Raw genomic sequence first — 26353 nt, 5'->3', positions numbered from 1 at the left:
TAAACTTACGATTCTGCTAGTTTGAGGGTAATACTAGAACACCAGAAGTTGAAAAATGCTTTCTTAGTTGGATGGTGTGATTTGTCTGCGTAATAAATGCGTCATTGCTTTTGCAGTCGTTTATGCACTGATTCAGATAATTTCGTTTCAAAATATTCAAAAAAGTTATAACTCTTGGAAGGTTGCGTCGGCCATATTTTGTATAGCTGCGTACTTATGATTATTTGTTGCGATGGGAGGGAGACATATTGCGATGTTAAAGCACAAGTGAAACAACAACAACACTGAACAACAACTTTATTTGTACTCACTCAGCTAAAAATTAAATGAACAAAAATGAGTTTGAAATAAAAAAGAGTACATGGCTGCCCGAGATGACCTTAATGGGCTAATAAGACGGGACAGCTATCCCCCGGGAGCCATCCTTGAAACTATGTCGTTGGGAAATAGGAGATTTTTTTTTTCTCGAAGTTATACCCGTTAATTTGCATTGCAGTGCAAATTAAGAATTAACGATAAATTGGCTTGCTCTCGACCAATGACAATGAAGACACGTAATCTTCCCAGTCACGTAATAAAGTGATAAATTTGCTAAGTCGGATTGTCTTCCATGATGATAATGAGCCTTCATCAGTGCCGAATTCGTTGTTCAACTTGTTCATGGTTCGAAAGCAGCATGCCTAAAATTGAAAAAAATGTATATGACTTCTATGAGGATGCGATGATTTAAGAAACAAAGTTAAAATGACTTTACAGTACTCCTTTACCTCCCCTCCCATCCCTCCCCCAGCCCGCAATCCCTGGCATGGCAACAAAGCATTGCGGGACAGCTTGTTATCATTTGACAGATGCTTTTCAGGAAAGTATATTTTCCAAAATGTCATTGGTTGAATTACTATACAACTATGTTTGCACTGTGCACAATTACAGGACGTACTCCTTTCAAGCTCTGTGGTCCTTTTCGGTCCTCTGTGGCCGGCGATATCACTTTTTTCAGCTGATGTTCATGTTACATGTAACTGCAAAACAGAACTGATTCGAAATCGTCTGTAATGCAGATCTTGATGTTTTTCTATGTTCTGCTTCACGTGAAATATGTCGAAAGTGAGCCGGATTACCCGCCTCTACCTCAGGGAAAGGCCTACACTTTGGACGACGACGATGATAAATGGAATTTAAACGGTCTTTCAAGCATTGCAAATGGTATAGCGCTAACATTACGGAGTCAGCCGCCATATGGTAAAGCTTTTATTCTTTTATTCTCTATATTACCATTAGTTTTCACCAAGCTAGCCCCGAGGTACGTCGCTGTATGGGATGAAATGTCCTTGAATGAGCTAAATCACCGTAGACAGACAGTGATGGGACAGATGAATACATATATATGTTTTTTTTTTCGCTAAGTGTGATTCTTGGCGATCGTCTGACCGTTAAAAAACCGACCACATAAAAAGGTTACCCCAGGATCGAGTAAACAAGTGTGTTTATAAACACTGTAAACTTGACTCGAAGCTACGATAAAATACAGTAAGCTTACGATCTGGAAAATATAAAGCGACATCTAACCTTAATGCTGCAACTCGGCTAACAGGTAAAATGAAAGGACACAAGTGAAACAGCGATCTCAGGAAAACAGAATTAGCTCAAAACAAATATAATGGACATTTTTACTGATGTCACGCTTTCCCAATTTCCTCTCATGAGAATCCGTTGCAAACTCGTTGAAATGTGTTACCCCAAACTTGTCAATTTTTAGAAGGAAATATGTGGTAAATTTATGTTTTTTAGGATTAGTTTAATGTGTTTGATGTAAAGTGCAATCGATCATTTTATGGAAAGTCAGGTTGTAAAAATTTTTAATATTAATTTTGTTAAATATTATTATAAATAAATATTGGCACATTTGGGGTCCCACATTTTCAAAAGTTTACATTTTTTATGAAATTGTGCTTATTTACTAAATTTTAATGATAAATTGAACTCTGGAGGTGTTTTTTTGTTGTTGTTGTTTATATGAAATATTCGGAAAATTGTTGATATTGTGTGACATCGTTAAAAGGGTGCATTAAAACAACTCACTTCACAGCCAAGAATGTTTTAAAATTGTACATAGTTTGAGACCACCTTGTGTGCATAGCTTAATATACACACATGGAGGACAGTTGGAGTGATCCTGCTTCTGATTGGCCACATAGAATTTGTTTTAATTTTGTGGTAGCCAACTCAGATTTTTTGTTTAGTAGTGGAGATCTACCTACCAACCTGCCCTCCATGAGTCTGTCAGTTTAAATTTTATTTCTACTGCTGATAACAGCACAGTCTGATGACCGCTTAGTGTGTTAAACTGGTGTAACTGTCATCTTACAGTTTCTATTTTTAATTCATTTCATGTATTTGTATTGAACACTCCTGCAATCAGTTTCAAGTGTGAAACCATTTATACTTTGCTTTATTTGGTACATAACTCCTTGTTCATGTGGGTACTCCTAAGTCCGATGTTTTCAGGGTTTGGGCCAAAACCCTGCGTGCTGGGTAAAACTGTAAGCCTTAAAATGCACCTGCAGCAAATTTATTGTTGTTTGATAACTTTAAAGACTGTAGAAACTTTACCATATTGCCGTTTATTAGCTAGCATACTAATCTTGAGCTTATATTGGACTTAAAGATCTTATGAAACCAAATAAGAAATAGGCCTAAATATAAGCTCTGTGGTATTGATCCAGGGATGGGGCCAAGTACTCTTCAGTTCATAATTATATACTTAACACTAAGTAGACTGGGAGGTGCACACAGTGGCCTCATGGTTAGTACTCTCGTCTCCATATCGAGCGGTCAGGGTTCGAATCCTGGCCAGCAACATTGCGTTGTGTTCAGATTGGGCAAGACACTTTACTCTCATAGTGCCTCTCTCCACCCAGGTGTATAAATGGGTACCGGCGAACTTAATGCTGGGGGTAACTCTGCAATGGATTAGCATCCCATCCAGGGAGAGTAGAAATACTCCTAGTTGCTTCATGCTACAGAAACCAGGATAAGCTCCAGCTTGATGGGCCACTCGGGCTTGTATCCAGACTTTAGCTACCTACCTCACCTAAGTAGACTAAATAAGATCATTTTCTTCAATTTTCGAAAGATCTTGTGAGCATTTTCTTAAGATGTCTGATAATTTATGAATCAAAATAGTCATTTGTGAACATTGTCTATTAAAGGTCCTTAGAACATTTTTGACGTTAATTCCGAAGTCTGGTAACAATGTCTTAGGGAGATCTCAAGATGTTGTCATTTACTCCATTCTAGCTGCTCACTATATCCAGGCGAAGAAGAAGGAAATATCTGATGCATACCTTAAGTTATTGTTAGACATTTTTGTATGGGTCAATATATTTTATACATAACTTTTCTCAGTAAAATGAAACTTAATGAAACACTGCTAACAGTTTATAACATAAAGTTCCATTCAAAACTGTTTGTATTTTCCTGTTCTTTGACAGAATTGATTGGAAATGCTTTGAGTAAGTCATTTGGTAAAGGAGGGAAGTCACCAAGCCTCTCTGAGGTACATGTATATTTTCACTTTTCAAAGGCACTTATTATTAAATATTTTTAATTAGATTTTTATCTCTTTTATATCTTTGTTTACTTAAGTGCAGTGACCTCTTGTGATGTTAAAGACAAGATTGCATAAGACAACAGGCAATGTGAAGCTCTAGGCACATAAATTTGTTCAAGCATTTAGACAAAGTTATAACAAGTATTGTGGTCAGAAGGTGGTAAACTCAATGCCTGCCAAAGCAATTACTAGATAAATAAATTGAGTTATAAATTACTACGGTCAAACTCAAAAAAACAGTAAAAGATGTCTGGAATGTTTATTGTGGTTGTAAGGCCCATTGCATCCGAGATTGGTTTGTGAAAATAGTTTTTTCACTAAATAAACATTACCCAAAACCCTCTTCGCTAGTGTTTATTAATGAGCTGTAAAGAGCAATTATCTAATTTTTGTATAACCAATATGTAGGATTTATTTTGAGACCTTGTGGAACAAAACAAATCTGTTCTGTGACTGATGGAAACTCAGTTGTTTTCTGTGGTTTCTGTTGTTGAAGATTTTGCTTGTGATTGTTATAACACAATAACTATTCCAGACCTATTTTAGGTATTTATGGTTTTGTGAGTTTGACTGTAAACTAAATCCTAGAGAAAAACTAGTCAGGAGACTGAAAAGAAACCACAATCTTAAAGCAAGATGCCATTCAGCCTCCCCATAACGAACTACCCACACTAAGATGAATATACAGAAAAATAAGGACAACCCTATGAGGTACATAATTTGTATTAATTATGCAAATTTCCAGGAATTTCTGCTCTATTTGATTTTCCTCCCAAAATTGCTGGAATTTGTGGTTGTCTGAATGGTTTGCATTCCAGAAAATATACATGTATAATATAACATGTATAATATACAATGATATGTAACAGTTTTCAGATTTTCCGGAAATTTTTTAAAGGAAATTTCTGTACCATTTACCTTTGTTTTGAAAGTTCCAGAAATATTACTTCTGTTTACAATAAATGGAAAGCACCCCTGTATATTATTTTGTACGTAATTATATATATGCATTAATTAAAGATGTTCAAGTTATACTTTTTAAGATTGCTTTTTTCTTTCACACTTAGGTGGTTGATTATGAAGTTCCCATGATAGTGTTAGCGTCATTTTCTCTGCTTGCTGCACTGGTTATTCCCATCGTTGGCCTTGTGTTCTGTTGCTGCCGTTGTAAAGGAAAGTGTGGTGCTTCTATTGATGATAGCAAACTCAAGCAGCATCCTACTAAAGAACGGATAGCTTACTCTGCAGGAATCCTTGTTTGTGCACTGTTTATTATGTAATTGCTCTTTAGTTTGTTTTTATTGTAAAATATTTTTGTTTAAGCTCGCATTCTGTGGACTGCCCAATTTCCACTCCAATTGGAAGTCTACATTTAAGTAAAGTTCTACAATAACATAATTATGCTTGAGTGAGTCTGTGTTTTGCCACTCAATCAAGTTCTTAATATGCAAGTTCAGTTTGACACGGCGATTAATTATTGATACTGTATGTCTGATATTGGTATAGGTAATCATATGGTTTCGAGTTCAATTTGGAATTAATTTGTACTACTGAGTTTTTCAAAAAGCTGAAATTACACGAGCCGCTTCAGCGAGTGCAATTTCAACTTTTTTAAAAACTCACAAGTGCTAATTAATTCCAAATTAAAAGAGAAAAACCGTATGATTACTTATTAATAATATTAACATGAAGACATTTGCGTGGAGGAAATGCCAGAAGATCTTTTTTGAAGCCATTTTTTCTCATTCAAGAAAACTTTTTTCAAAGTTTCCACACTAAATTTTTACCATCATTTTGCTTGATATCATTGGCTTAGAAAATTTCCTATTTTCTTTTAGCTAATCATAATCTAGGATATCGTTGTGTAATTTGCACTGGTGTTACACGTTTTGCACTGGTGTTGCATTTTCTGCCCTGGTATTACACTTGAACTGCACTGCTCTCAGCCAATCAGAATCGAGTAATTTTTTCTGTGTATATTATTTAATTAATATATTTATCCAACTTTGTTTTAGATTACGAAATAAATATATAAGACATAGAAAAATATTTTTCATAATGATTTTTATTTTAAACTTCAAGTATTATGGCACAAAAATAGATGATTTTCACTCTACAAAATTGCATCATGCTGCAAATTGTAACTTGATGTGGTTTTGCGTGAAGTATGATTTGTTCTTGCTGATGTTAATTGACTGTTAGTGTAACTCTCATTTAGTCTTGCAGGTATATTCATCTTAGCTTCAAGTGTTAGAATGAACAAGAGTGTTCCACATGCAAGAACTGTTTGGTCAGACTCATTTGCTGATATTTATACTTATACTGACAATACACTCAAGGTAATGGGTTATGTGTATGTTTACTGTAGATTAGAAAAATATATCTAGATAATGTTGTCATCCAGACATTTTTGTCATTAATGAGACTTAAGGCATTATATATATATGTACACTTGTATTTTGTTTTTAGTCTTAGAATGTCAAGGATTATTTCTGCACCTCTACCTTAAATTAGGCTTCTCTTTTACCATCTCTTTGCATTGTACAGTGAAATGTTTTCTTTTTAAATCTTGTATTGATATGCTGACATGTAATTTGTGTAAGTATTAAGTAAAAAAATTAAAAATATAATTATTGCAAAAAAAAACCTTTTATTAACGTAATTGATAACCTTGATTAGAAATTTTTTTTATCAATTAAGTAATAGCTTTCGGTATCCTACTTTCGGCATATTAAAAATCAACTTGATAGTGAGGCCTAGAGACACAAATGAGAGAAAGGAACAAACATTCAAGACATTCAATTTCCTTTGTTTTGTGTCCTGTAGGCCTGACTCACCACCAAGCAAAATTTTGAAATATTGAAAGCAGTCTATTCAAATGGTTAAAAGCCACTGACAGTTAGAAGTACAGTGTAATAGACTCAAGTGCAATGTTTCTTGCATGTTGTTTAAATTCCAGGAACTAAATCATATTGTATCTAAAGAGGCTGTTCCTACAGTTGATGTTTTGCTGGAGGATGTCATTGGTGAGTGTACAGGCTGACAACACCATTATATAGGCATTAATCAACATATGCTATGGCGCTGTTTTATGTTCCTGGTGTTCTTGCAGTTTCTTTATAGAGGATACTACGTGGCTGCTTCGAGATACGAAATTTATTAACAATAATTATTCCACGAGTGCACATTGGATATGAGATGGTAGATAGCCAACAAGGCACATAGCACTGGGTTGGCTATAATCATCTCATATCCAACAAGCATGAGTGGAATAATTGTGTTATTAAAAACGCCCCCAAAATATAGAAAACTTAACAAAAATAAAAGTAACATGGCCCCAAAAATTCATGCGTCTGCTTACCATATTTGTAGAGCATGATATAAATAAACAGTAGCCTCCATTTGGTGCGAAAATATGTCCACGGACATTATCTGTTCCGAGAAGTGAACAGTTTTCCTTGAGCTATGCTCTCTGAAAACTGTGAGCTTCGAGGGAACAGATATATACATTTAATGTCCGCAGACAAATATCAGAGCATATTTTTGTGCCAGATGGAGGCTATTATGTTTCTTACAATCCTTCAAATCTTTTTCGGAACATGCACAGTTTTGACGATTGGGAAATATTCTTGGATATTCCCCACTGGGGAATATTTGGTCGCGTGACGTGTTTAGACCAATTGCGTGCAAGCGAAAATATTTTTCAAGAAATGCAAAAGGGAGGCAGTACTTTGATAGCAAATAGATGGGCTTATATCCAGTGGGGCTTATAACCGGGGGGCTTTAACATGGGATTTTACTGTATGCCACAAACAGAGAAAAGTAGCCTGGCACATAATCATTATGAGACAATAAATTTAAATACTTTAGTTATATTGTTGAGAACCTCCAGTGACAACAACACAGTGTTCACAGTTTATATGATCTTCCACGGGACAATGGCAAACTACATGAATTATATACTTTTTGTACCTTTTGGCATTGTTCATGTATGCATGTTTTAAGGCCCACCTTTCTAGAAACATCTAAATATAGTACACATGAATACATGTACATGGTTCATGACAGAGGAGTTAACCCACTAGAGAATTTAACTATTCATTATATGTCGGAAGTTTTCACTCAGCTTGCTTCTCTTTTGGCATCAAATTTCTTTAATTTGTTGTAATGTGGAATAGGGAATATTAAATAAAAATTAGATAACTAAAGCGTTGACAAGGTTAAAAATAGCAAATGAATTTGATTAACATGATAATAGTTTTGAGTTTCCTTTAACAGCAATGGGCAGAGATGTAGTTATTCCTGTTCTTGAAAAAGGAGCACCTATATTTGGAAGACTTTATGACAATGTGAAGGACCTTGACAATGGTACATTGTTATTTCGTAATATATACAGTGTAATAAATTATACAGTAACTTCACACTGTGACCTCCCTTTGGCTTAATTATTTACTGGCATAAATTCTTTTTTTAATAGCCATGTTATAAGCTCAAAATAGACCTGTGGGTAGATGTTTCTTGTTTATTTTACTTTGGTTTAATAAATATTTCTTTCTTTCTTTACGCTTTTTTTTTTGTAACAAAACCAGTTTTTTTGTGTTTACCATACAATACTTCAATTGTTTACCATACACAGTTTAAATATCTTTGTGTATTTATTTGATTTCAAGAAATAAAAATTTTAAAATAATAGATCAGGATCAATCTGAGTCTGTTGTAATGGTCATGATCCTGTACACATTTCTATATAGCTCTTTTTTTAAAAGTAATATCAAAGTCATCCTCAATGGTGACAATCTAATGGTCACTTTAGCGCACTTTATCGTTCTGTTGTATTGATTATAACCATTCTGTATTGGTTGACTCTTTTTATACTTCATGACAAAAAGTTGTTCTTAGTTGGCGTTGTTGAGCTGAGTCAGCTAATAGATGTACCAATTAGCAGCACATGTTCAGGCTGCATGGCCATTTTCAGTTGAATAGAACTGCACAAATTTCAAAGCAATCCTATGAACCTAAGTACATGTAATAAACTGATCATGACTAATTATGATAGAAGGGAAAAATGAGCTTATCCAACTGAAACAATGGAAAAGAGTTGATCCCAAAAGAAGGTCTCAATAGAACACAGCCAAGATATATCAACAGTATATGTCAGCTGCAAGTGAGTGACGAATGTGTTTCATTAGGCCATAGTGATTGGATAAAACATGACTTTCTTATGGTGCATTTAAATGGGTAGTTTTCTGGATTAACTTACTAACTTACAAGCTACCTTTTATTTGCTATAAGGGTTGCCAAAAGTACTTCTTGTAAAAATATATGGGGATCATGCTAAATCTTCTAATTTTTGATATATTTTATTTATCCTCAGCACTCAGCCAGTCTGTGTACCTTTTTGTTGAAATACAAAGCACAGTATCATCACTGAAGTCAACAAGTAACAACATTCAACTTGAACTAACAGCAGCACAGAAAAATTTAACAGATGCTCAAGACAAGTGTGAAAAAGATGGAGGGGGAAACACATGTAATGAAATTCCTATCGGCAATGAGCTGACAACTGAAGCAAACTTCACCAAGGTATCTAATATTAGGTTACATTTTTTGTTGTTGATAATGAGTAAGTCAGAAAAAAACACTTTTGAGTGTGGTATCACTGTACCATTTGGATGTGATATTTGCAATGATGTTTACTCATTCTCCAGGCTTGCCAAAATACTGTACCTCCAATTTTTGAAATATACAGCAATACTTTGTGAACACTGAAGTAAGATGATGTTATTTAGTCTTTCCTTAACAGGCAATTTAAGGGTCTTTTCGGCTACAGCTACATGTATGTTTTATTTCCTCCTTAATTATTAGGTCCCTAATATTACTGACAACCAAAGGAAAGTAGAGGATGTTTTGAAGACAAATTTAACAGATGAAGTTGTAAAGGTTAGTTTTCTCTTATATTGGACATAAATAGTGTATTACTAAGCTAGTATTAAAGGGGGTACATACAAGATTTCATGGAGTTCACAGTTGTGATTTTATTTTGGTAAAGTCATTTCTGAGTAGACCCTGATTTTTCTCACAAGTTGACATCATGGTGCATTACTTCCTTTGCAATGATATTGGCAATGATACAAAATGAATCAATTCACATCTTTAGCTGTGCATTGATCATCAGGTTATGGTGCACTTGGGAAGTTTGTGAGAGCCTTCAAGAAACCAAAGAGTTGCCTTGCCTGCACTTCAAGACACTAGGCAACTGTTATGCTTCTTTTGTGCTCCCCAAACTTTCTGGTCCATACGTGTATCATAACTCAATGATAATGCACCCTAAGGTATGAATCAATGTTGTTTAGCAGTAAATGTACACTCTGTCGTTGGTTGCTTTGGCTGTGTCAGGAATGGCAGATAGAAGGGGAAGAGGGGGGAGGGGGCTTTAGATGGATGGGGAAAGATATTGAATTTCTTGTGTGAAAAACATGATGCTCATTAGAGAGAGTCAGGGAGTTACTGGCTTAAATTATATCAGGATCTAAATCTTTCAATATTTACAACTGTTACAATTTATGTGGTGTAATATAAAGTCCTGAATTCCTTATTAGTAAGAGTATTTCTTATGAGCTATTGTTAGTATTTGTGAATGTCATTGTACATTTCAGGGTAATGATTCAGTTCACAACATTCCTGAGAAAGTTCAGAACTTGACAACAAATTTAACTAATGGTATGGATTGAATTTTCACATTATTGTTGGTAACTGATTTCACACATTACACATCAAGTGTCCTTAATTAGTAAAGGGATGTTTCCCCTTGGTAAGCTGTAAGACCGACATCATGATGATGATGATGATGATGCATCTGTGTACAAATTCCTCTTGGTTGTTGTTGCTGTATTAAGTTATTGATTTACCAACAGGCTATTACAATGTCATCATATGCCTATTTTGACATTCTGGGTACATGTACAACCAAACTTAATTGGAGTCGCTCAGGTGGTCAAGTTTGAGTTACTTATGACTTGTGACTTGTGCCTCATTCGATATTACCATAGTGTTTAAAGTGAATTCTGCTTATTATGTTCTAGTGCACATTACGTGGTGTCTGGCCTTCACTAGTTTGAGCATCAGACTCTGTCTAGCTGTAAAAATTACTGTGCAAGGTTCAAAGTCACATTTCCTAGTTTGTGTTACCTTGACTGCTCACATTGTCAGTAAATTTGTATTTCTAATCAATAATTTGTATAATTGTCAACATGGTGCATCCTCATGTTTTGAAACATTCGGCACAGGGACCAAAGACTCGTAAGAAGAATCTTTCTGTTCCAACTACCGAGGTCCTTTGCCTTATAGTCTACAGGCTCTGAACCTGTCCATGGCTTGTTTATGTGCCAAGTGATACAGAGCTCTTGATTTTGATTTTTGCTGGTCACCTCTTCACTCCACTTTTTTGTCTACAGAGTTTCAGAATTTCACAGATAAAATAAACAATGTGCAAGGAGATGTACTAAAGCCTCTGGAAGATGACATCAATAAGGTAATTAACAATTATCCCTAATAAGGTGTGGTTATTAAATAATTAGCATCAGTAGGTTAAATAAAAACGATTGTTCTTAATTTTTGATTTACGGTTTTATCTGCAGTAATCAATTTAATCACTGATTAGACTGAATTCTTGAATTATTGCTAACCAACAGTTTAATTATGGGGTGGGTGGGTGGATAGACGGATGGGTGGGTAGGGTAACATGAGTGGACAGACGGCATCGACCATGGCTTTCTTTACTTGGTGATGTCCATTCTCACCCCCGGCTTAAATTGCAAAGTGCATTTTTTCTTTAGGAAAACACATTACATAAATTAGTGCATTAGAAAGTGTAATATTGACTTCATTTTTCTTGCATTTAATAAAAGTACCTGGTGCACCAAAGAGACCCATACTGCCAGAGTTTACTTAGCTTCAGGGTGGAAGATAAGAAAATAGTCTCCTGGCTAAGATTTTCATCGAGCCAGTCACCAGTTTTTGCGAGAGACCAGGAACAAAATTTTCGTCCCCAATCTTTTGCCACGCCTTGAATGCAGGGCTACCAAGCCTCATGTTTACTAGATGGCGGACATGGTACATGGAAAGAGAACACACTAAACAAGTTCTCAAAACAAGATTTTATTTCAATTACTTTACTCATTATACAATGTAGTGGCACCGATACTCAAGGTAGTCAGGAATTTATTTGAAACTTTTCATTCAGACAGTTCAATATGGTTCCGATATCGAATGATTGCAAGTGCATTACAACCTAAACACCATTCGCTGTCCTTTACCAAGTGATTACCTGCCATAATCCAGCGGGCGATCACCTTGTTTTTTAGCTGGCGAATTTTGCTGGCAGCGGGCACTTAGCGACAACATTGAGTAATGCTACTCTCCCCAGCTTATCCCCAGCAGGAGTTGCTCAAACCATTGTTAGATGAATGACATGTTGATGAATGACATGCCTCATGTTTTTCTCAATAGTACATTCAGGATGAACTTAATCCAATCAGAGATGACGTGCATGAGAAGTATCTTGGTCCGGATGGAATGCTGACCAAATATGATAATTACAGGTATGTGTTGGCTGTAGATGCTGGAGTGGGCCTTGTAAAAATTATCTGATGGTATGTTTTTCACATGCATCAGATTCTTTTGCACAGCTACCATGTGCTGTATGATAAAAAAATTTAAGTTGTAACTTTGCTGACCTTTTTACCCTCTAGGATAATTGTCTTGCCTACGGTTCTCACTCTCTCTTTCATCTTAGGAGTGAAAAGACATGGCTATATTTTTGGCATAGTGTTAATGAAGACGCATAATTGAAACAAGATCTAGAACATACGTGTATACATCAGTGTTTGTTTATCCTATCCCCCTTGCACAAAAATTTGGCAATCAATGTGGAAACCATCAGATTGTAACAGTTGAAATTAAGATGATGGGAAGCCTGGGATTGAACTACCTATACCATTGGCCAAACATGCACTTTTACATAAACATGCAATTTTACATGAAATTTATAAGAAATTTGTGACAAACTGTTTATGTGGTAAAGTTCAACCCAATATTATTTGCTGTTTCCTTATTTTTCTCCAGGCATGTGATTTTCATTTTAATAGGAGTGCTGTCTTTAGTGGATGGCCTGTTGTTAGTACTTGCTGTGATGTTAGGATTGTGTGGCTCAACGAGGTATGACACACCCAACACCAGAAGTAACATTGCAGACTTGGGTGGAAGGCTTATGATTGGGTAATTGTTTTATGTTTCATTTCAAGTTACTCTATGGTGCAATGTTGAATATAGGATATGTGCATTATTTTGGATGTGTGCTTTGAACATATTCAACTTTCTTGTAGCAATATCTATCAGGCCTTATCATCTTTGAGGAACTTGATATACTCATATTGCATCAACTATATACGTTAATGTAAAAAGCCCTGGCCGGGGACACTGTGTTGTGTTCTTGGGCAAGACACTTAACTCTCACAGTGCCTCTCTCCACCCAGGAGTATAAATGGGTACTGGCGAATTGTTCGGGAAACCTAACAAATTGCTGGGGGAGTGACCTGCCATGGACTAGCATCCCATCCAGGGGGAGTAGAAATACTCCTAGCCGCTTCATGCTACAGAAACCGGGATAAGCTCCGGCATCTATGAGCCGTTTGGCTCCAGGGCTTCACGTTTCTTGGGTGATATGCCTTGGATCATAACAGCCATACATTCTGTACATTCAATCAGTTTCTATTTTTTTGTTTTGTTTTTAGAGCTGCTGGCCTGTTCTTCTTTTCTGCATTTCTCATCAATTTTCTGGCTGGAATTGTTTTCCTTTTGGGAACAAATGTTGCAATACTTTGTGATGGCTTGCCAGATTATAAACTGCTTCAAAAGGTAAGTTCATTTTGATTTCTTTCAGAGCTCAGTAGTCTGAATTAAGCAAGGAGAGATAATTTATTTTGCACAATGGTCAATGATTATAGTACTAACTGTATCGGAATAATTATTTAAATTACTTGTTAATTGACGTTCTTGTTATGGCACAGCTTAAAATCATCTAAAACCGGTGAAAGTTGAAACAAATCGTAGACCTTTTGGGAAAGGTGAAAATTTTTTTCAAAATAAATGTCATCATCGTTGATATTTGTTTTGTTTCTTTAATATTGTAACTAAGAATGGATGGCAGGGAAGTTAGAAAAAGGTTTTGGTTAAGTTTTAAAAGTTCAATTTTTCCACACATACCAAAAGAGGGTGAGACCATGCAGGGCTTTTCAGTTTGATGTCTTAACAAAGAACCTCTTTTTGTTATTCTAAAGACTATAGATGACCCAAACATTATGGGAGATTACGTATTGGCACAAAAGCTACTCAGCGATGGTCGTGTTCCACTGACCATGTCTGGAGTGCTTGGGTAAGGTGTAGGTTATTGAACTGAAATACTGTAAAATTTTGATAAAATCCTTTCCTCCCTCCACCCGAAGATAAGCACTCCCAGACCTCCAATATGTCAAACTTGAAATCCAACTCAAAATCCTGGCTCACTACTGGATGAATCTAGACTGCTTACAGTCCAATATTTCCTGTTTGATCCTCGATTTTATTGGTATGCATGCATACAGCTGTAGTTCAAACAGCTGCCATCTTGGTTTTATGTGGTTATCCACAGGGAGGTGGTCATGTTGCATAGTGTGGGCTGGAGAGGGGGGTTTGGAGTGGTAGACGTCTCTTCACCTGACTCAAAAGTGAGCTTGCTCGCAGGCTACAGGTGCTAGGAAGCCGCTCGCACATGTGACTCAAAGGTGAGCCTGCTCGCAGGCTACATGTACTGGGAAAAGCCCTGGAACAAGGTTGACATTTGACAGCCATCTGAGGTACATGTACTTATGCCTACAATCTCCAACACAAGGAAAAAAGGGGACAGTCAACAGCCTAATACTGTTGTATGGTCTATAGCATCTCTCATTTAATACGTGCTGTGCTTTAGTTTACATTAGACCAACAGTTAAGTCAGCACATTTATGTAATATGATTACAGTAATTTATGACACCTTAAATAATGTTTTTATTTCTAGCGATTGTTCCAAAAATAATGCTCCTTGGGATGTTCTAAAGATGGATCATTTGTACAATCTCTCGGATGTCCTCAACTACAAAGATGTAAGTTTCATGTGCATATTAAAATTGTTAGGGACTGCGTTATTAATTAAATAACTTTGATGGTGATTCCGGGGAAAACATCAAGTATTCATGCTACTTTCAATGCAACATAAGCTGGTTGCGTGAGGCGCTGACAATCAGCTGGCTAATCTACAGTATGATCCCGTATGTGTTCCTCAGCTGCATTTCACTGTTCAGGGATAGAATGGTAATAACATTAGATATTATTACATAAGGATGCCTACCCTGTCGTTAGTTTAATTATTGCTATTAGGATGGTTATTTCGAGCTGCTGCAGTGCAGTAAACCACCTTAAATTGCATGCCTGGGCTATTGTTGCAAATTATATGTCGTGCTCTTGGCTATCCCTCGTTTAGGTTGAGGATGATAGTCTTCATATTGATCAGTGGTGTGTCTACAGGTAGCAAAATACATGTAGGAGTATGTGAAGATGGGTCAATTAATTAAACGTTGTTTTTGATTTTTTAAAATATATATGGAGTCATTTCTGCAATCTGAATTATTCCTTTTTAGCAAATTCCTCCTATAACTGAAGTGTTTGCTGAACTCAACAAAACTGTTGGGGATACTACAGTGTTGTCAGATGAAGCCAAGAAAAGCATAAATGATTCATCAGATGCTGGTGTTCAGGAAATTAACTACACTCAATATAAGGAACAGGTCTGAACATTTAAAAGTTATTTTCATCATAAATGACGTTGGGAAGTAAAGATAGACAACAATATTACAGTAATTTTATGTGGCCGTGCTCATGGCCGGGAGGGGGATGGGATGGGGGTACTCCACAAAGCTCTATAGCTATATGGGAAGGCTCCACCCTGAGGTCCAAGCCCATAACCTTTCCTACACCTTTTGAACAGAAAATGTACCCCTTTCGTTTACCTTTAATTGAAAGAGGTACCCCTTTCACATACTAGAATGTCTTTCATAACTGAAATGTATTGTGAATAAATTGCCAAAAAAAGGCTTCTTGTCATTTTCATGTAGTGCCTATAAAATGAAATGATACAGCCATAAGGTGCATCTTTTTGAAATATTTGATTAAAGGCCCTTTAAAACAACTAAATGACAGATTTCCCTGTAGACCCTTTCATATACCTCAACTTGTGAAATCTCTGACATTTTATATACCTGGAGCCATGAAAATGGTATCCCTTTTGGGCAGAGCCTCCTCTTATAGGCCATTATGCGGAGTACCCCCCCCCCCCCCCCGTGGACTCTACGATGAATGGACTTAACAGGAGTGAGATGGATCAACAGATCAAATACCTGACAAAGTTAAGGGCCTCAAATAGAGGACTAGGAAGAAACAGACATTCAAACAGAACTCAGCGAGACTAACAAATTATTATAAATAGGTGGACAGCGTGACAGAGGAATGCTAATTTAGATAAACTAATAAATAATCAAACATAACAATTTTCCAATATGAGAATGCAGTTATGAATCAGTTACAGAGGAGCATGATACCGGCAATACAGCAAGTGTCGCCACCTTAATTTTCACAGTAATAAGAAGAGTATAGAGACTAACTAGAAGAGGAGAAATGAATATATTCGCGTTTTATTTATCAGGTGAATCAGCCCATCGTTAAAGTTCCTCTGCCGTCATTTGCATCCAACGTCACTAAAGCTGCTAATGCAACGAAAGGTGTCAGCCAGGTACAATAATACAGGGTGACTATGGAAACAGACTGTGTGGGTTATTAGGTTTTGACCTCATCTGATGTAAATCACAGGCTCAACTTGCAGTACTGTTGTTACTCAAAACAAGATTTCAGTAAAATTGATGACTTTTTTGTTGTACGATGAAATGGTTGTGTTAAGCTTACATTGTAGAAATATTCAAAAAGATATTCAGTCAGTGACACAGGGTAATTGAAAAAAAAAAAATGCGAGTTCTCCCGACAGTTCTTCCCTAGACAGCTCAGCACTGTCAATGGCTGCTTTAAGTCTTTCTCGTATAATGGAAATGGAAATGGAGTAGTTCAAATTTTATGCCTGGCATTTTTTTTATTACCATTCAGATACTGTCTACCAAATATAAACAATCAGAAGTAATAAAACGTGCTTTACAAGGATAAAATGTCAAACAATGATCTATGTTTCATGCATAATCATGTGGCATGCTTAAAAAACGAACAAAAGCAACGAGAAGACAAAACCAATGGTTGAAAGTAATGTCACATGAAACCCTCCAATTTACGCTTAAATGTAGTGGAACTTAATTTTGTTGCTTGACATGTGATCGCCTCAGAATGTCGAATCATATTCCACACACCAGATCCCCTGCGTAGAAGTGACAATAAGGGCTTCGAAAATGTTGATGACCCAAGTCTTTTGTTTTGTGTTAGGGTGCAGTTAGTGATCAGTTGACGGATACAGCAAACAGGCTTGAACATGTTCATACAACAGTTGTTAAACCAGCTCAGGAACAGGCGGTGAGTTTGTTGCTAGTCATTGTTTATGTGTTGCTCATGTGAGTCCTAAGGACCTTGTTAATACAGATGCATAACCAGATGGTTTAAAGGGAATCTTGGCTAACAAAAAACAGGTTTGTCCCAGATCACAAGCTGGTGTTTGTGTGAAAATGTTTCAGTAATTTGAAGTGGATATTTGTTTGCCTATAGGTGGAATGCTGTGCGTTTACTTTCAGGTATTTTAGGATTTAAAATTTCCCGTATGCCGCCATGTTTATTTTTGCAAAGCTTGATGGGAAATTATGTGATTGCGTGGTTGGATGTTTTTAAAATAGAGTGATGTGTGAATCTAGAGATATAAAAGTGCTTTTAATCGTTCATAATTCATATTTCAGATGAATGTGTTCAGTTACAACGAGAAATCTTCGGTAGACTCCATATTGAGATCTCTGACCGCGCAATGACGTCATAAGTTACCGTAAAGTAAACATGGCGATGCCCAGGGGTTTTAAACTGAAAACTAAACACTTCGTATTCGAACCACTTACAGAGTGAGAGATATCACCCGAAAACCCCAGAACCAGTTAAAGAGAACCATTAGGTATACTTTGGAACTAGAAGTGCTTTTAAGATTCCCTTTAAACGTTGCTATTATTTTAGTGGCACCTTAATGGCGAAAGGAATCAGCACCATGGGCAGACATTCATGCAAAAAGCAGTTATAATTATTAGACACTTATATCTACCTACAACAATACAAGAGTTAAGCAGTGTGAGTGACATTTTATAAAATGTACGCTTGTCTAAATACTACGGAATATCAGCTACTTGTAGTTGTGTAAAAATAACACCCAAATGCAATAAATTTACAGAAGAAGATGATTTGAATTAAATTTTATTATACTGCCTTATTACTACCCACGACACAGGACATCCATCGGCCAAAAGCGACTAAGCTCATAATTAGAAATCTGTTTTCTGAATGTTTCAATGGGGGAAAGGCCTTTGACTTTTTATTTTGGTTGTTACTTTCAGGTTAAGCTGGGGCAGCTTACAAGTAACCTTAAGCAAATAGGAATTGCTATTGAGGTTTGTAGTATCAGCGACAGTTATTCAGCAATCAATTTCAACTGATTTATCAGTTGGTCAATAAATAAATAAATGATAGTGCAGTAGGGCTAAAAGTACAATTGTTGTACTGGAAATACCTGGCTAAACTGATTAACATTGATCATTTTGTTAGTTTTTAAAGTTAGTTTTTAAAGTTTCCTCTCTTGAGATGGGAAGAAAATCAAATATGTACATATTATTACATTAGTTCGGTGAATCCTTTCGTACTGCGCACTCTCGAGAGTTTGTTTGGGTTGTTTGTTTTTTTCATGTAAGACATCACAAAATGTAAACATTTCGTAAATACTCACATGAAGTAAATTCAAAGTTTCAAAACAACCTCCATTACGGATGCGAAGCTTTTTGCTTCGTTCTTTGTCATATCACTTGATGAAACAACTTCGCAGCTGTAAAAATCACTGAAGCTGTCAACTGGAAAAAGGATTTGAAAGGCCTCAAAGATAAGGTAGGTGGTTTGTAACGAATGACATCGATTTGCATTCCATCGTGTGAGAACTTATGATGTTTATAAACATTAGGATGTTGAGACTGCGCAGTACAGACTGGAAATCATCTTTAAGCAGACCCTATATTAGGCAGACATCCTGTATTAAGTGGATAGTGATCCAGTGAGTCCACAACTTTTTCACCAGGGCTGGGTTTTTCAAAAGCTTGTAAACGCTTACCTAGGATTAAAAGCTAACCAAAGTATTAATTTTTCTTTTATAAAACTGTTTGTCACTGGCAATGTCTTGTGTAGTTTGAGATTTTTCAATGCAAAGCTGAAGGAAAACAATATCTTAAACAGAAAACCTCGTAAATCCTGGGTTAGCGTAATCAGTCTTTGAACAACCTGGCCCAGATTTTCTGTACAACCAACCAGTATTAAGCGTACACCTCTGTTAAGCTGACTCTAACAAGCAGGAGTCCCGTGGGTGTCCGCTTAATACAGCATTCGACGTACATATCACATGTCATCCTTAGTTTTGTATTTTTTTCGTAATTTTGTTTCCCTTAATACTGATGATAGTAGTTTCTTTTGGTGTAGGATTCATTTCAAGGAATAATCACAGGTCTGAGTGATGCGGAACATTTTTTGGCAAATGAAGCACTTTCAATTGCTGCGAGGGTTGGTATAACTTTTTCAGAACGTATGTCGTTTAGAATGTAATTTGAAGGTTTTCTGTAAATTTAACCAGAATAATTGAAAATAAAGGAGGAACGAAGCTGGGAGTTATTTGAACGTGATATATGGTTCAGAATATGTGACATGATGGCATGATGGAGTCGCTTAACGAATATCTGTGGTGGAAACTGAGTACATTATTTGGACTTTATTTGTTGCCAGGGAGTTACAAAGCACTGGGACACAGTTTTTGGAGATGTGGATTCGTTGTTGGCCCACGTAATTCATCAGGTGAAACTTAAGTAACAATAGCAACGTAAACATTCAAATGAAATGACTACTTTTACATTCTCATTACTGCGACCTTTGATACTGCAGAGTAATATGCTCATTTTTTCCTGTTTTAGCTTTCGGATATGATGTATTTTGTGATTTAGGGGGTCTCATGATGTTCTTGTAAGAATCTAAGTTCACTGTAGCACTGATAACTACGAACTCTCCTATATTCCCAAATACAGTTGTATTTAGTGATACCGTTCAGCATGTAAGCATCATTTTCATGGCCTGCACTCTCATCAGTCGTATGCCGTAGGCATATGCGACAATTCTTAGGTTTTGTAAAGGCAGTGTTCTTCCCATTGTGGGAAGGTGTGATACTTTTTACTGGTTGCTACCAATTTTGGTCAATATAAGGGCTTGCAAACTGTTCAACCAGTATCATTACAATGTGGTGCAGGATACTGAAAACAGGAAAAAGAAATGTCATAAATGATATGTTTTGATTGTCAGGTTCGGTTCGATGTGGGACGATGTGAGACCGTGTCTAACATATACCGTGGGCTCACTGGCTCCCTATGTCGTCATTATGCAGCAGGAATGGTATGTTAGGTTTCATGTACAGGAATTTTATGACTGGCCTTAGCCCCTGACTGTTCAGCAAGAACTATCCTGTGACCAGTAATAGCTTTTTGTTCTTGCATGTATGTCAGGGTGGCCTAACATGGTAGTTATTAATTTGACTAATCATTTTTTTTTTTTTTTGGCAAGAACAAAAAGTGGCACTCGAGCCATTAAACTGACGTTCTTTCCACATTTTGACGTCTTCTGTGAGCTATTACTGAACAGACGCTGGACAACATGGAATCTATTTGTTTTATATGATAACGAAACAAAAAAAAAAAGTTAGTGGCGTCATCTATACGTCTGCCGTTCAATAGATCATAAGTAAGGACCAATCAAATCGCGAGAATAACTTAACATAATAATATATAATACGTGTTTAGAAAGCTAGTTGCATTGTAATCAGCATCTATAAAATTAGCCTAAAATACTATAGTCTTTTTATCAACCTGGCGGAACCTGGTGACAAAAAGACCAGCTCAGGCAAGTGTCAGTGTTCAAAAACTATCTCCTGCAGGCATTCTAACTTAACCTGATTAGATACGTTTTTAGTAAGATATATGTAGCAGTAACTAAGCTCTGGCCTGGCTCCCTAGGGGCAGACAGGTCAAAAAAGGTAGCCACTAGGGACGAGCCTGTTCATTGGTTATCAAATAACAAGGGATGTTTATTGTTGTCATTTTTCAGAATGCCTCTTGGGTTGCATTTGGACTTTGTGCCCTATTTCTTGTTATTTCTATCATCCTTTGTATGAAGGCTTCCAAGCATTTCCGACGGGTCTCATTTAGTGGAGAAAGTGATGAACCAGGTTAGTCCATTGTTTAAACAAACAGACTAACAAATTTACAAACAAACATTACCGCAGGAATTTAGGATTATTTTTTCATCAATCTGAATTAAAAATTAAAATTGAATTAGATATACTCTAAATCTGTATAATCTGGAAAAATTGGCGAGGCTTGCACATGCAGTTACACTGAGTTGTTGCTTTTTATTTCGCAGTGTGTAATAATTGTACATAACTCTGTAACGTGTTTTAATAGTCTTGCACACAACTATGAATCAAAGAAGTAGTTGAATCATGAAATTGTTCTCTCATGTAATCAGTGGTAGTGCTGTGGTGATTTTGATAAGCTATGGTCACAAGTCGGGTAGAATCAAAGTAGCTGATAGCACATTTATTCTTGAGATGAAAATGAGAAAAACAAACATGAATATGATCCTGATGTCAAGACTTGCAATTCCCCCTCATCAGGAAAATCCAATCACAAGGAGCTCATCTTTCTGCCTGGCATTGATTTCCATAGATATGCTTCAGTTAATGTTTTATTTAAACTGTATGTGGTTCGTTTCCATCTAGTTAAATTCAGTTTATCCCTGGTCAATAATTATTATTGACTAGGAATAAACTGGGAAAAATAGAAAAAAAATATTATTAGAAGAAAACGAGTCACGTATAGTTGAAATCAAAAATTAACTTGTGATCCAAATTTCACTACAACAACATATAGCTTTGGTAGAATCGAACTTGAGAAAAATTAAGAACCGATCACGCTGTGCGGACCTACGAAACTGTATTGTACGAATTTACGGTTTCTGCATGTCTTAGCTAAAAATATTACCTTGCAAACTAAAATGTCGAGGTGCCCATTGCGGAGGGGAGGGATGGAGGCAGCCCTCTGTTTTGATCGAAGACCAAGCGATCTAACCTGGATGAACACTTTGTTTTTTTCAGGAGAGGAAGAAATGTTAGAATTACCGTGGATGGACGAAGTGCCTGGGCAGAAATGAAAGCAATGTAAATCTTCATTAGCTGTCTAGGACACGATGTCACCTCAACACCGCCAGCGTTAATTTCTGAGTACATGAGAGCCATAGATAAACCATCCCAACAAACAGATCAACGCATTCATGAAGCTCACTTGCCTAGTATTGTACTACGAATTGTTGTAATTACGACTGTCCCCGCTGTTGAATGAGCATACTTCGAATTCAGATATGTCTCATTCTGTTGCGCAGTAAGTGGAAACATGAAGGATTCCGTTAGAATTTTGTTTGTACATGTAAGAAGTGGACTAAGCTGTGTAGGAATAGACTTGTATGCTTTTTCAAATAGTTAAGTCTATGCTAGGAGACCCAGAGGCCGATAATTGGTACAGAAGAATAGTTTGCGAAAGCCTGTGGTAAACCATCACTCGCACTCACTCGTTTCGTTGATGCTAATGTCTTCTTGATTTGCCTCTGGGTTTCTGCGGTTTCTGCTAGAGGAAAGGAGGTAGATATCCACAAATTATAATGAGTGAGGTGGATAATTGTCAGTACCCTTTCGTAAAGGCCATGTTTCTCAATCGCGTACGTCAGGAGTTAGGGAGACATCATCACAAATTTGATTGTTCTTTTGAATAATTATAGAATATTAGATAACAAATAATCATTAAAATATGACAAAATTCTTCCAAAGCTTTTATAGAAATGGTGATGGAAGTGAGACGGTTAAGGGGTTTTGTAAAATTAAGATTTTACTTGTGAGTAGAAGTAACTACTACTATTTTTAATTAATTAATGAAATACTTTATTTACACTGCAAAAAATATAGATCAGCTGAATTTTTAAAAAGCCAACACGACATAAAAAAATATATCAAAAACGTTTCTCTCAGTATTTTATTAAACTTTTATCCACTTAGTTGAGAGATCCCATTTACATTCTAACAATTCTGTTTTGTCTTGTTTATTCCTTTAAATTTTATAGGAATCCTCCTACGATGTAACGTGGAATCTTTGTTTACAATATTTTCCTCATTATCATAAGCGATCCAGTTTCTGATCAAGCAACAAAATGTCAGTTCTGAAAATCGAAAGGGCATAGCACGATTCGCTGTTCCAAGAAGTTTGAGTCCACTGTACTGAAAACTTTTTGTGCAACGGGCGTTAGAAACTCAAAATTTTACAAAGAATGTACGAGCTCATTAGCTCTTTTGCCCCTCAGAAATTTTGCAGATTTGAAAGCCAATCTAGCCATGAATATCACACTTAAAAGCCACGTATTTCACCAAATAAGTGGCTCCCATATCTCATTAAATGTTTGTAGTCAATTCGTATCTACCATGATGTCGTCTCTGCGCCAAGTCGCATGTTAATGAGGAAAAATGTAAACAATGACGTCAGCGACAGTCCGCTTTTGTATCTGTTGTGTAATCAAAAAGAAGAAAAAAAAAATCAGTAAACTTGCCAAGAATAGTCACCAGATTTTTAAGAGACAGAAAAGTTGCAACTTGAGAGTAAGCTTAGTTGGTTAAGTAGCACCTGGAAAACCGGTCTTACGTCATATATTCGACGGTCATGATCGATGGTTTTTTCTGTCACATATGAACCCTCAGTTAAATGACCTTGCTCTCCATGAGTTCTCGTAGCTCAGTGGACAGAGCGCCCGCCCGGTGTTTGGGAGGTCATGGGTTCGATTCCTAGCTGTCGGGGACGCTCGTGTCATGTTGATCAGTTCACTTTTCACATAGAGTAAACAGCCAGGCGTATCGCTTGTTTGCTTTCATTGGTGCGTTTCGATTCACATTACCAGTTATTCCGACTATTACAGGTAATTTCAGCTCGAGTTTAATTTAAATTCTTTAGCAGGCTTGTACTCTTGCCGGAAAGAAGTTAATTGCTGTGGAGCGAGCGTAGCGAGCGAGCAGCAACATAATCAGGATTTAAGAAGAATATATAGAAGGGGTTACGAATTCTCAAATTCATCACTTTTTACCAGAATGCATTGCATCTAACCAGAGTGCACTGCGCCACGTTTTACCAGAGTGCACTGGGCCACGAACAACATGAGGACGTCGAGGCGTCGTCCTTTTTCGCGTGGATTCTAGTGAGAAAGATTAGTGGTTATGTTTTGGTCTGATTTACCTGTGAAGGAGATCGTGCTTGACTTTCACAACTCTTGCTTTTGTTCTTAATGCAATATGTGAAAGTTTGTAAATCTGGACGATTATAGACCAATTTCGATATATTAAAATTCAACCTCACCTCGTAGACCTCAGTACGAGGCTCTGGGGAATAACTACAGAATTTGTGCGGTTTATTCCCCAGAGTCTCGGGCGGATGTCTATTGTTTTAGGCTGAATTTTTTTAATATATCGAAATTGGTCTATTGTGGCATCTTAATTTTAAACTTAGTATGTCATTTCTTTGCGCGCAGTCTCGCCTACTTGGTCGAATTCTTAAATACAGAGAAATCGTCGTTACTAAAGCTTGTAGAATAATTGAAACAAACGAAAACCGTAGAACACGTTAATTTCATACACGCAATCGATCAATTCCTTTTCATCCAAACACGAATTTTAGCTTCACACATTGCGATGGACGCAACATTTCTGTCAACATTCCAGAGATGTTTAATGCGTATCAGTACAGAATTAATAAGTTAGATTTCTGCTCCTACAATTTCCACATCTTTCGATTTTCGCGATCTTGTAAAGGGGAGGTTGATGTGTGTTGTTTTATGTCCAAACATAGTTCACTATATGCTTTTTCTGTCACGATCCCTTAATTATTGTCGCACCTCGCCATCGATGCGTCATCATGCATGAAGTTGTAGATGAATCTCTGCATAAAATATGTCACTGTCAACAGAATGTGCTGCAGCATTACTATCTTTTATATACATTAGTTACAATTGTGCATAATGATGGAATGCCTTCTGTTCATAACTCTTGTATTAAACGAACCCTTTCTTTAGTCGATGTTTTTAGGAAAGAAAATCGCGAGTGGTCTTGAGTCAGAACTTGACTGTACTTTGATGATCACTGCATATTTTCTGCCATTCTTTTTTCTCATGAACCTCAATGCGCTGGGGATTACAAAAGAATTTTTTGATCAATGGTTTTCGGTTACGTTCATGTAAAAAGTGCTTTTGTTTTCTCGGCTGATTACATTTACATACCGCGCCATCGCATTATGGAATGAAATGAGGACCCCATTGCGACGAGAAGACCAGTTTTGATATCGTGGAAGTTTTAATGCTAAAAATAGGCGGAATCAACGGTGCGGTGTCCAAACTAAAGAATACTCTACAGTCATTAGCCTGAAATGCTAGTCATCTCCCGTCTCATGTCTCCCGCCCTCATACGTACCCCCGCCACAGGGCGTGAGATGATTGACATTTCAGGCTGCCTTCGTACAGAATACCGGTTGTTGTGTGTTTTATAAAAATACTAGTAATGAAGAATGGGACAAAAGAAAGGCATGATTCAGTTATTTTTTCAAAGGAAACAATAGACTCCCGAAAGCGTCGAAGAAATGATGTGTCCGCTGTGTTATGCAAATATCCTGCCCTCATGATTTGCAACCTGAAAACCATGTTATCGCTGCTCTTCTTGTTCACTGAGTCAAAGTCAACGGTTACTTTGCTCCTTGATGAAAATATTAAGCTTAAACCAGGAGCTGAAATATCGAGAAGGATCGAGAAAAACGTGCATCGGAAGAAATCTGGCATGGCGCGCTTTTTATCTAAACAATAGATAATCTCTAGTGTATTAGCGTGGTATTTTATTAGCATTCCTTGAAAGGAAGCATGCTAAAGCCATTTGAGGCGCAGTTGCTCACTGCTTGCAATGAAGGTGGGTCGATTTTGAACTGTCGAGAGTTTTGGCTCGCCAATATAATCCGTTGAAATTTGAGGTAAGCTAAAGTTGATTAGGTTGGAAAACGTTGCGTCTCTGTTGGTATCTTACATGCCAAGTTGCGAATGTTTTTGAGCTAATTAGTCGTGCACAACCGAATATTTTAGCTCTTTGACGAAGCTGTGTGGTAGGTAGAATGAAAGCCTTCGATCGATACAGCAAGAGCCCATCATAGGACTGTTTTTTTCGGTTCTTATTTCACGGGGCGAGAAAAAAAACTGACGGTTTTTTCTCGTCACGTAAAGCCGGCAAGAGCAGAAGAAAATGCTCTCGCGGGCTAATTGTAACGGTAGCTTCAACAACAATA

At 36.8% G+C, this 26353-nt stretch overlaps 1 protein-coding gene across 1 annotated transcript; it reads left to right on the top strand.

Annotated features, from left to right (window-relative positions):
• Positions 1 to 204: 204 nt before the first annotated feature.
• LOC145487542 (prominin-1-like) lies at positions 205 to 23638 on the top strand. Its single transcript, XM_081466373.1, has 24 exons — positions 205 to 1239; positions 3492 to 3556; positions 4678 to 4886; positions 5829 to 5949; positions 6570 to 6636; positions 7889 to 7978; positions 8985 to 9193; positions 9476 to 9550; positions 10267 to 10330; positions 11065 to 11141; positions 12119 to 12210; positions 12734 to 12886; positions 13402 to 13525; positions 13948 to 14042; positions 14704 to 14788; positions 15323 to 15469; positions 16384 to 16470; positions 17163 to 17249; positions 18263 to 18316; positions 19386 to 19466; positions 19686 to 19754; positions 20253 to 20342; positions 21051 to 21171; positions 22099 to 23638. Exons 1-24 carry the CDS (start codon positions 1053 to 1055, stop codon positions 22152 to 22154), a joined length of 2505 nt encoding a protein of 834 aa, XP_081322499.1. The 5' UTR covers positions 205 to 1052; the 3' UTR covers positions 22155 to 23638.
• Positions 23639 to 26353: the final 2715 nt, after the last annotated feature.

The sequence above is a fragment of the Orbicella franksi genome, chromosome 1 (assembly GCF_964199315.1).
Source record: "Orbicella franksi chromosome 1, jaOrbFran1.1, whole genome shotgun sequence".
Taxonomy (NCBI): Eukaryota; Metazoa; Cnidaria; class Anthozoa; order Scleractinia; family Merulinidae; genus Orbicella; species Orbicella franksi.
The sequence above is the reverse complement of the archived record's forward strand: the minus strand, read 5'-3'. Positions and strand labels throughout refer to the sequence as shown.

Excerpts from the sequence above, each read along its gene's own strand:
- LOC145487542 (XM_081466373.1), top strand. The coding sequence starts at position 1,053 with ATGCAGATCTTGATGTTTTTCTATGTTCTGCTTCACGTGAAATATGTC. Across the intron at positions 4,887-5,828 it reads GTTTGTGCACTGTTTATTAT|TCTTGCAGGTATATTCATCT; the intron begins GTAATTGCTCTT and ends ACTCTCATTTAG. Across the intron at positions 9,194-9,475 it reads CTGAAGCAAACTTCACCAAG|GTCCCTAATATTACTGACAA; the intron begins GTATCTAATATT and ends CTTAATTATTAG.